The sequence below is a fragment of the Epithele typhae genome (assembly GCF_022376455.1).
Source record: "Epithele typhae strain CBS 203.58 chromosome Unknown BXZ73scaffold_654, whole genome shotgun sequence".
Lineage (NCBI taxonomy): Eukaryota > Fungi > Basidiomycota > Agaricomycetes > Polyporales > Epitheliaceae > Epithele > Epithele typhae.
In genome coordinates, this window is record NW_025954845.1 from 1 (window position 1) to 10,214 (window position 10,214).

A 10,214-nucleotide genomic window follows, 5' to 3' on the forward strand; every position below is an offset into this window, starting at 1 on the left:
CTGGCGATTTTTCGACCATTTCGATTTAATTTCCCATTTCTCGCGACGCGCGTCGCGTTTTTCAGCGCCTGGACAAGCTTTCTGCACGCAGCTGTAGCGCGCCAACGCACGTTGGCGGTGACGCTTTCATTTTCTCCAGTCATCTGAGCATACTCGTGGTGGACCCGGCGCAATGTGTCGACGTAATAGATTTGCTCGAACTCAGGCAAGATCGTCTTGAATCCTCTCATGTGGAAGGGTTCAACGTCCCACGGGATGACGAGTTCCACATTCACAGTAACGTTCAGCCCTGGGGCGGATGTGAACTCACGGGGAGCCTGCTCAAAGTATGTCTCACACTGAACGTTCATGAGTCCATTGGTGGAAAAGTACGCACAACGAACCCAATCCCCCAGCGCCGCTCGGGACCTCCGACCCAGCAGGTCTCCATGGCAGCCATCCCGCCGTCCTCAATCCGGGGCTTCAGATCGTGAACCTCGTGTTCCACGCGAAGGTGTCCTGATTGCGCTGTGTCGATATGTTTTACTTTGAAATTAAAGCGGCATCCAGAGAAATCGCCATCGGACATGAACTCTAGCAAGTGGGAAGTGTCGAGGGGGAACGTTGTGACGGCTCGCGTCATCCCATCTTCACCTGCCACGAGGTTCCAGTCCACGGAGCCGCCGCATCGCACAGGCTTGACAACCCGTTCGTGTGGGGAGGATCGATACATAAGGCGGCTCAAGAATACCTGAGTGAACCGGGTCTCGATCAATGTACTATAGGAGTAAGAGGTTGGAGGTTTTATGAGAAAACACTCACCCCCGCTTGGAAGCTGCACACAACAACGGCAATGAGAACGATAACGTCCTTCCATTTTGACCTGCCAGGCTTCTGTGCCACATGTAGAAACGAGTGTACTGGAGAAAGATGGGAGTCAGAGTTGGACTTGGAGATGCCCTCTCGGCCCGTGTCCTCGATATCGAGGCCGATGGACATGGTCGTGGAGATAGGATGAGGACCAGGAGGACCAACTGGACATTATAAACGTCTTCGCAAGCCTCCGGGCTCACTCGGACCAAGTGCCAACGACAGTGATGGGCTCGGACCTCGCCTCGCCGTATTTTCAAATCCAGGCCTCCAGTGACGCCAGTATCAACTTCAGGGCATTCATATCCGTGGGAATATGGGCATTTGATCAACCGCCAACGGTCTTGAACCATCAAAGGCATGACTTGAACTGCGCTCCATGTTACGCCGGTGCTCTACGGCACCCGCGACGTGTGCACACGTTGCCACCTCTGAAGACATGATAAGTTCGCGGGATAGATCCAGGCAAATTCTTGGCCTTGCCTGTGTTATTACTCTTACAACAAGGGCAGCCTGTCCATTACAGCTGATAACACCTTCCCAAGCTCAAGTCCACACCCACTCATAGGCTCAAAGTCGCCTGGTCCTCCCACGCTTCAACGACCACCATGTTCCCCTCATCTCCAAACGTCTCCGACTCCTCGCCCCACGGCGACCACGCAGCCCCCCAACCAACCCGTCCCGCAACGCGCCCTCTCTGAACCGAGCCCCAGCGTGCGCCGCGCTTCCTTCCAAGCCCGGCTGGGTCCACAAGCTCCTCACGCCACTCGACCACGGGGCGTGGGCCGTACGTAGTGCGCGCTTCGAACCCGCCCTCGTACGAGGGCGGCAGCGCCACGGTGGCGGGGGCGTCGTGCGCGCTCGCGTGGACGCGCAAGTGGTTGGACAAGGGGGCGTCGAGGACGGCGAGGTTGACGGGTCCGCCGCGGTTGTGAGCGGACAGGCTGAACGCCCCGGGGCCGCTGGGGTGGTGCTCGTCGGGCGTGCCGCAGAGGAGGCTGACCTCGCTATGAATCTCGCTGTCGAAGTGGACGACGGGTGGGTGAGCGGGTATCCCGATGGGAGAGCGATGTAGGGATACTTACGCGTCGGTTGTCCGCATGTCCAGACGCGTCGGCTCAGTGACGTCAAGGTTGAAGAGGTGGGTGCGTGCCGTGATCGGCGCACCAGAGGTGTGCAAGCGAAGGGAGCCGAAAGCGTAGAAAGTACCCTCGATGCAGGCATCCATCGCCGTCACACCTACATGGTCCGCGAGTAAGGACTGGTCGTTCTTTTGTCAGTGAGAGCGCAAATTTGTAGAGAACAGCGCACACCTCGACATAAACAGCCGACATCCCAGAGTATAGCTTGACTTCGCCGAAGACCGCACCATCCGCCAACGGTCCTAACGAATGTACGAAATGAGGCATGAAAGACACCAGCTTGCTGAGATTAAGGTAACTGCCGTCCGCGTTCGTTGGGAGCTGGACATTGATAGAGTACTGGATTTCGGGAAGATTAACGGGACTCTGTTCAGGTCAGATGAGTTATTGAGTGTGCATTTGTGATTAACGGACACTCACAAGGAGCCGCATTTCAGACGGTTGCGAACTGCACACAACCACCGAGTCGATATCATATTCTGTGGGGTAGTCGGCTTGTATGTCCACGATGATGGCGGTAGTGTTAGGGGTGGCGTTCAAGGAGAACGCAATCGAGCTCTCTCGGTATGCGCCTATGGCGTCGAAGAGAAGGGTGGTGTTGAGGTCTGGCGGAGCGAGCTCCAGCCGTTGTCTTGAGCGTGACAGCCCATCCTGCCCCTTTTCGACCATCCACATGTCGTGTCTCATGCAATCACTGGCAGCATTCCATGGCGCGCCGCCGCCAACCTGCGCCAAGAGCCGTGCAACCATCAGCACGAGCGTAAGGACTGGGAGCCTCCAGGGACAGTGACGTACCCATCTCGAGCGCGTGACGAGGTCGGAGCTGCGTACGTGGTATACCGACGCGACGACGAGCAGTGCGAGCGCGCCCATGGAAAAAAGCTTGCACCACCACGCTCGCCGGGATCCCCTCCGCCCTTCGTCCGCTTCGTGCAACATTAGATACGCCTCTTCGCGCCCGAAGGCTCCGTCCGTCACTGGCAGCGGGATTCCTTCGATGGGCGCAACCTGACGCGGGCTGGGGTAGCCTCCGGAGGACATCGTGTGTGTTAGTCCGAAAGATGGTGCTTGAACCTTCGGGACCAGATGAGAAATCGACTAAAACCCAAGAAATCAAGGAAATGGGTGCAAGGGAGAAGGGGAAGGAAGCCTTGCAGGCAAGCAGGGGTGGGGGAAGGAAGAGCAAACAGATGGGAAGGTAGACTCACCGGCTCCGTCATCTAATATGTCTCGCCATGACGCGCGCCGCACCGCCGCCGACCTGCTGCGCGAAGCACCACCGTCTTTGGCTCCCAAGGACAGATCGCGTTGCTTAAGCAATTCGGAGATAGTGCACCCATCACAGCATCCTGGGAGATCGCAGTTGAACGTGGCCTCCTTGAGCCTTATCGCGAAGCAAGGACGCTGTTCAGAATGCGATTTCTTCAGGCGCTATCGGCGGGCGGCGGGCGACAAAGGCCGTGGTTTGGGATATTGGGCATGGGATGCCGAGGAGGGCGCGCCGAGACACCGTGGGGTTGAAGCCGGCTTGGCGGATGAGAGGGGGATGAAGGGGCTGCGGGAACTGTCATCAGGGCGAAAATGCGGCGGACTGCCACAGCTTTGACTTCTGGGGACGCGCGGGGTGAGCCCAGCAACCGACACGACAGTGCCATGCATACACGCACCGGAAGCAATGCCCGTTATCACAATATGTTGGTGGCCACGCGCGCGTACACCTCAGGGAAGTCGACGAACCCGCCTGCTTCGGAGTCATGGTTGTAGGCATGCTCTTGTATTGTAGACGCTAGAAGATGACCCGGACGAGAGGCCACTAAGGGTGAGTCCAGATGATGATAGGAAGAGAGCGGAGGCCTGGCAGGGCGCAGGCGCGCGAAGGCTTCTTATGTATTGGGATGGCCAAGGCAGCCCACGATGATGAGTATTGTACGCGATACAAGTACAACAGAGTATACAAATGGTATAACGACAGAGGTGCGCCACGTAGCAGTGTCACAGCAGAAGACACAACAGAGTATGTTATATACATGCACCACGCCAATTTCCCCCACCAATGCACGAACGAACAGTCCCGCGCTCATGCACTTAATTGAATCGGCCTTACGGAGGTCGACAGCGTCACGCTGCCCTCACCCGGACCACTGTAGGGCATCCACAGGACCTTGCCCGTCGCAGACGAGTGCGAGCTCTGCTGAGGGAACGACCTGCGATACCTGTACCGGTTCGACGGATCCGTGCTTGATATCGGATCCACGGCGACAGCGCCGCCCAACGAACGCAAGCTGTACGTGCCCTCGTAGGCGGGATGCAATATCACCTGCACAGGTGCGTTCTGTGTCGTTCCTACGAGCTGCAGGTGGGAGTCGACAGGCTGGTCGTGAATATGGGCGCTGAGAGCTCCGTTGGTGGTGTGGATGTCGACGATGAAAGAGCCATTGATGAGGGAGGGGTCTGGTAATGGTGGCGCGTGGGATAAAGCTGCAGAGGTCGAGAGGAGGTGAATATTGGACGTGAGTAGGCTGCACGAGGGAAGTGAGCAAGAAAGATGGTCATGAGGGGAGCCAAGGATGCGCACGCATTGCTCGTCTGTATCAACACGCGAGACGTATTCGAGGGATCGTTCGCGACAAAGGCGCTGACATCGACCGAAGCGTTTGATGTCTTGAGAGTAAGCTGGTCGGAGGCGTGAAATACACCAGTAATCTTGTCCTTGGAAGTGACAGCCGTCAAGTTCTTTGCCTTCACGAACTATTGGCCGGGTCAGGAGGAATCCGCTGAAAACAATGTAGACTACTCACCGTGCTATCAATCTTGGCAAGGCCCGACTGCAGATTAATGGAGCGGAAGTCTACTGGGCCTTTAAGGTTCACGTGGTGCGAAAATCGAGGGAGGTTGGTTTCGAATGCGTTCACGAACGTCGTGTTTACTGTTCGGTAAGAAAAGACGACCTCGATATGGAAACCGCCAACATCCTTGGGCCAATTCGCTGGTGTCTATATGGCCATCAGAACCGTGCGGTAAAGAAAGCGCGTGAGATTGAATACCAAGAGTGCAACGCCCAGCTGAGACGGAGCGCGTTCAACTACGCAGACGTTGGTCATGGCTAGGTCTGCCTTCGAGCCTTTGGGATATATCTTGATCGTCACAGAGTCCTCCGGAAAGTTCTCGTGACTTGACGTCAATATTTCAACGGAGCCATGCGCCAGAGTCCCTCTGCTAAAGAGATAAATCGCGTCTGAGGACAGCGGCAGTGTCAACGAGAAGGGCGCGACGCCTCCAGTGCTGATATCTCCTGAGACGTATGTGGGGCCGAAACATGAGTGCACCAAGCCGTCGGAGGGCATTGGCCAAGGGAACTGGTTCAAGCCATAGAGAAAGAGCAGGTTGATTCACGTTTGTGAGGAGCTTGATTCCAGAGATGCGAAAACAGTGGAATGGTACTCACGTCATGACTACCCTTCCTACTGCCTCGCCAGAATGCTATCGTCACCACCCCCTTGATAGCCCATGCCACCGAGAGGTAGATAACGACGGCCCAAAGGAAAGCTTTGATGAAACGTTTCCCTGCGCGCTCTCCTCGCTTGATAGGCCCACCGCGGTGTGGTGGTGGTGGAGAAATGAGAGGAGTCGACGCGCTGCTCGTCTGGGCCTCAACATCGACGTTGCGGGAGGCGCGATACGGCTGGTAAGGTATGTGGATTGGCGCAGGGCCGCGACTTGAACCGGCGTGCTGAGGGGTGAAGGTGCCGTAGGCAGCCGATGGCGGGGGAGGTGGTTGTGCAGCGACGAATTCCTGGAAATAAGCAAGGAGGTGGTTACGCCTTGCCCAGCAGGTGCAGGTGCAGCAACGCACCTCAATCGAATGTCCAGGGTACGCCGGCGGGGGCGCGATGCGATCCTCTTCAGGGACGGCGGACAGCGGCTCCGCGCGGGCCTTGGCGGGCGAGATAGGTGCCGAGTCGTCTGGCAAGATCATGGTGTCCGCTGTGTTCGACGGCGAGGGCGACACACGAGGGTGGAGGGGGGACGGAAGCTAAGAGCGCGAGCTCAGGGGCGGCGACGATGCCCAAGACGAGTTATGTATGCGCGTCGGGTGATCAAGTGGGTGTCGCATCCCACATGGAGGAACGCCTTGGAACTGCGCGCGCAGGCGATAGTGGCTGCGCGCCCCTGGAATGACTCACATCTGCCGTTCCTGCGGCTCGGCTCGGATGCGCTCGTGCTGAGAGCCTGTGAGAGGCTCAGGATGGTTGTGCGGGTGTGAGCACGAGGGCGGGCCGGAAGCAACGTCGCGCAGGTGCCATAGATGGCGCAGGCTGCGCCCGAGATTGCGCGTGGTTGACCGGTCTGATAGGAAATATGCGCGCGAGAACGTGGGTTGTGGATAGCGAAGAGTCGTACGACGCCAACAACGCGTTCAACTTGAGCAGGCGATGGACGAGGAGGAAGGCGGAGGGACGGCGACGGCGCGGAGCGACCTCTCTCTGGCGGTGCGCGGTTGTCGCGTGCTCTGTGGCTCGCGGCTCCGCCCCGCGCTCGCCTCGCGTCGGGGAACGCGTTGCACGCCCAGTCCTCACTGTTTCCTCATCCCCCACCAGCCCCCACCATCCCCTCTCACCTCCTACCTTCAACCCGCGCAGACATGGTGAGAATGCCCAACCCTTTCATGCGGGCGATCGTTCTGAGCTGCCGGTCTGCAGCTGCCACTGTCCCTACTGAACGCGGCACAAAATAAGCCGATGGTGAGTCTCCCCTCTGCCTACCGTGGCGCTGAGCACTGAACTCGCCAAGGCTGACTCTCGCCCTCCCCTTGCTCGTTCATGCCCACTTAACACGAACCCGGCTTGAGTAGCTTGTAGAGCTGAAAAATGGCGAGACATTCAATGGGCACCTTGTCAACTGCGACAACTTCATGAACATCACGCTCCGAGAGGTCTACCAGACGAGCGCGGAAGGCGACAGGTTCTGGAAATTGAAGGAATGCTACATTCGGGGCAGTACGGTGAGTACTTCATGGTGGTGCAATGTGCATCTTGGCCTGCTGTATCAGCCATGGCTCGTCGTGCATGTGTGTGTATTCGGGAGAGGCACAGGACGTGCTGCGGCTGGACGTCGCCCATACACACCCCCTGTATACACAAGCCGCTTTTCTATGCGCAAGCCGTCCCTTCACCGCGCGTCCTCGTGCTGACGTCCCCACCCCCACCGCAGATCAAGTACCTGCGCGTCCCAGACGCCCTCCTCGACTCCGTCAAGGAGGAGCAGAACCGTGCGCGAGAAGCCGGCCGCGGCGCGAGAGGAGGCCATGTCGGCGGTCCCGGCACTCGTGGTCGCGGTGCACCCCCTCGCGGTACGTCCTCCTCCCGCCTCTACACGCACAGATGCGCTGTGTCCACTCGTCCGCGATGAACCGATCGGTTGACCATTGCTTTTCCCAGGACGCGGTGGCATGCCCCGTGGGACGGGCCCGATGCGCGGCGGAGGCCGCGGACGGGGGAGGGGCATGTGAGGCTGGCGGTGAGCAGGCTGGCCTCGTCCAGAAAGCGGTCGCTTCGGCTCTCCAATACGCACGCCCTCGACGACTCTCGATCACTGTTGTTTTGCTCTCGACCTGTGTACAGCATTTACCGTATGTTAGGATCTTCCATCGGATCAGCGATGGCCGTAAACTCGCTTGCGCCAATATTGAATATCGTTCACGATAATGATCGGCATTCGCTGCACGCTCCAGTAACAGCCGTGATGTATGGATCGAAAGCTCTCGATAGCAGTAATGGTGGAGGAGATATTCCGTACAAAAAGTGCGGTGCGTGGTCACGAGTGAAGTCCGCGCATGATGTGCGAGTGGGTAACGACAGCAGGAATGAGCGAGCGGTGTCCGTGGGTATCAAGGAGTGGTCCGACGGATATATGTGAGCGCATACGTGATATGGTGATGTGAGAGACGGATGCAGTGTACTGGTACAGCGGTGATTGAGCAGTCGTGACGAGGAAGAGAATGTTAGAGATGCAGGTAAATACTTTTGTACAAGGAGGGTCGTATGTCTCGGAGGTGCGTACACGTATATGTGTGGGCGTGTGCGTGTGGGGAAGAAGTTTAGTCCCACGTATCTTGCATGACGCCAGAAACGATGTCAAACTCAACGCGGTTTGTGCCATCCTCGTCTGTTTTGCAGACCCATCGTCCCTAGGACTGTCATCAGACAGAGAGGCGCGAAAAGTCTTGGAAATGCTCACGATATATATCAAGTTCCCGATACCGATCAACCTGAGGACAGAGCTCTCGCGAAGCATCATGTTCCGCACGGACGTGATGATAGCGTCCGACTCTCCCCTCCGCCACTTGGACTGGTAGAATCGAAGGGTGCGGAGGTTGTTGGCCTTCGCCACGACGGCCTCGTAAGGAGTCTGCGCAACCAAGTTAGAGATTTCCACAACGCACAACAGCGCGGGTACGCACCCCCTCCGGGCTCCAGATCGTTGAGCACGAGAGCGTCTCGAGCGCGGGGAAGAGCGTGCAGAGGCACTCGACGTCCGCGAGGGACATCTGCGTCGAGTCCGCGGTGAAGTGCTTGAGCGTGTCCTTGTGGATCGTCGCCATGTCGAGCAGAAAGCCGCGGGGGATGAACTGCTCGCCGGCGGTGGAAAACGCGTTGAGCGTGAAGCTCTCGAGGCTCGGGGCGGGCGTGAGCCGGCGGATCCACGTCCAGAGCTGCTGCAGGCCCTGCGGGTCGACCGTGCTCGTGCGCACGGTGAGATCGCGGAGGCGCGCGGCGGGGATGTCGTCGTAGCGCGAGAGCGCGGCGGCCCCGAAGTACTCGGTGTCGAGCGAGTGCAGGTGTGGGAGGAAGGTGAGGATCTCGAGGATGGCGGCTGAGGACGCGCCCTTGAGGCGGAGCGCGCGGAGGCGCGGGAGGTGGGCGAGGACTGTGATGAGGATCGAGGCGGGAACACCTGAACAACGCTGCCGGCGCACGCGGACGAGCAGGGGGAAGCGGTGATCAGGACGTACAGTCTAACGGGTGCACGCGAGAAAGGGAACTGACGCCCAGCTCGAGGTGTGTGAGGCTCTCGCCGAGTTTTTCGGACCAGCCCTGGAGGATGCGCGGCTTGCCCTCCATGCACCAGATCGAGACCTTGTGCAGCCCGGTGAACGCGTGCAGCGCCTCCCAGACGTCGTCCGAGAGCCCGTAGAAGGTCCGCATGACGAGCTCCCGGACGGGCAGCTCGCGGAGGATGTCGAGGTAGGACATAAACTCGCGCTCGCCGGACGAGCCCTCGGCCATGTCGCCACTCCAGGTGAAGCCTTCCAGGTTGACGTACATGCGGAGGGCTTTCAGCGAACCTTCAAGCAGGTCGGTCTGTAACAGCCGACTGAAGCTGGAGTCTAGTCAGTCGCGATAGCGGCAGTATCGCATCGAGCACAACGAGCACTCACCAGTTTCGGAAACGTGACGCACATGCTTGGCGTATTCTGGCTTCTGGAGATCGTGATAGAAGGATGCACGACGGACGCTTCCTGGACAAGAATACCGCATAAGAAACCGCATAGCGAGTACTCACGGCTTGGAGTGCCGCTCCACTGTAGCAGAGCAACAAGCAGGTCCAACGGGGAGCGCGTGCACGCACACCCCCGTAATGGTTGATCCACGCACCGCCAGCCGCGGCCAAGACCGCACAGCAATAGAAGTAGGGACGCATAGGGACAGATGCTGCCCCGATCTCGCGTGCCCGTCTCGTTCAACGCGTCCAGCGGAGGCAGCAGGGATGGGGATGGGAACACGGGGAGCACACCTGGAGTTTGACGAGGCCCTTGTGGGTGGTGATGCGCACGTCGAGCGTGCGGTACAGCAGCGGTGTCGCGGCATAGTGGAAGACCTTGGAGAGCTGCGCGCACGTACAGAGGTCACGGCGGTCGGCGAGGTGTTCGAGGATCAGCGGGAGGACGTCGAGCGGAAGGGCGGCGGCGGCGGACATCGCGCGCCACTGCAGCTGGAGGGCGGGGGGAGATGACGAGGAACAGGGGTAGATGGGACGGCCTGGCCACCGGAGCGCGACCTGCAGGGGAGGCGGGTGCGAGGGAGGTCAGGCAAGACGCGGAACTGGATGCGCAGGGCCCAAGCGCTCACCTTTTCCGACGTCGGCGCGCCGCGGTCCGCCATCGCCTCTGCTTTGACCTTCGTCATCGCGGGGAGGGCCAGGGCGGTAGTCCTAGCAGTTGTC

The 10,214-nt window shown here is 59.1% G+C and overlaps 5 protein-coding genes across 5 annotated transcripts; 1 reads left to right on the top strand and 4 right to left on the bottom strand.

Annotated features, from left to right (window-relative positions):
• Window positions 1-110: 110 nt before the first annotated feature.
• On the bottom strand, window positions 111-978 carry BXZ73DRAFT_85876 (uncharacterized protein; the record flags this gene model as incomplete). Its single annotated transcript, XM_048024042.1, has 4 exons — window positions 111-289; window positions 311-338; window positions 377-730; window positions 802-978. Coding segments are annotated over 4 exons (738 nt in total), but the record flags the coding sequence as incomplete, so codon positions are not given.
• Window positions 979-1,411: 433 nt separating this feature from the next.
• On the bottom strand, window positions 1,412-3,032 carry BXZ73DRAFT_85877 (uncharacterized protein; the record flags this gene model as incomplete). Its single annotated transcript, XM_048024043.1, has 5 exons — window positions 1,412-1,868; window positions 1,935-2,110; window positions 2,163-2,357; window positions 2,412-2,717; window positions 2,787-3,032. The coding sequence occupies 5 exons, from the start codon at window positions 3,030-3,032 to the stop codon at window positions 1,412-1,414; spliced, it is 1,380 nt and encodes a 459-aa protein (XP_047870448.1).
• A 1,036-nt stretch (window positions 3,033-4,068) lies between these two features.
• BXZ73DRAFT_63025 (uncharacterized protein) lies at window positions 4,069-5,967 on the bottom strand (the record flags this gene model as incomplete). Its single annotated transcript, XM_048021755.1, has 6 exons — window positions 4,069-4,510; window positions 4,588-4,739; window positions 4,790-4,984; window positions 5,036-5,347; window positions 5,437-5,673; window positions 5,845-5,967. The coding sequence occupies 6 exons, from the start codon at window positions 5,965-5,967 to the stop codon at window positions 4,069-4,071; spliced, it is 1,461 nt and encodes a 486-aa protein (XP_047870449.1).
• A 666-nt stretch (window positions 5,968-6,633) lies between these two features.
• Window positions 6,634-7,500, top strand: BXZ73DRAFT_95218 (uncharacterized protein; the record flags this gene model as incomplete). The annotated part of the gene is made up of 5 exons (XM_048026732.1): window positions 6,634-6,636; window positions 6,692-6,733; window positions 6,844-6,993; window positions 7,203-7,341; window positions 7,430-7,500. 5 exons carry the CDS (start codon window positions 6,634-6,636, stop codon window positions 7,498-7,500), a joined length of 405 nt encoding a protein of 134 aa, XP_047870450.1.
• Window positions 7,501-8,088: 588 nt separating this feature from the next.
• On the bottom strand, window positions 8,089-9,968 carry BXZ73DRAFT_95219 (uncharacterized protein; the record flags this gene model as incomplete). Its single annotated transcript, XM_048026733.1, has 6 exons — window positions 8,089-8,178; window positions 8,229-8,399; window positions 8,452-8,955; window positions 9,038-9,336; window positions 9,430-9,472; window positions 9,786-9,968. 6 exons carry the CDS (start codon window positions 9,966-9,968, stop codon window positions 8,089-8,091), a joined length of 1,290 nt encoding a protein of 429 aa, XP_047870451.1.
• Between the last annotated feature and the right edge of the window lie 246 nt (window positions 9,969-10,214).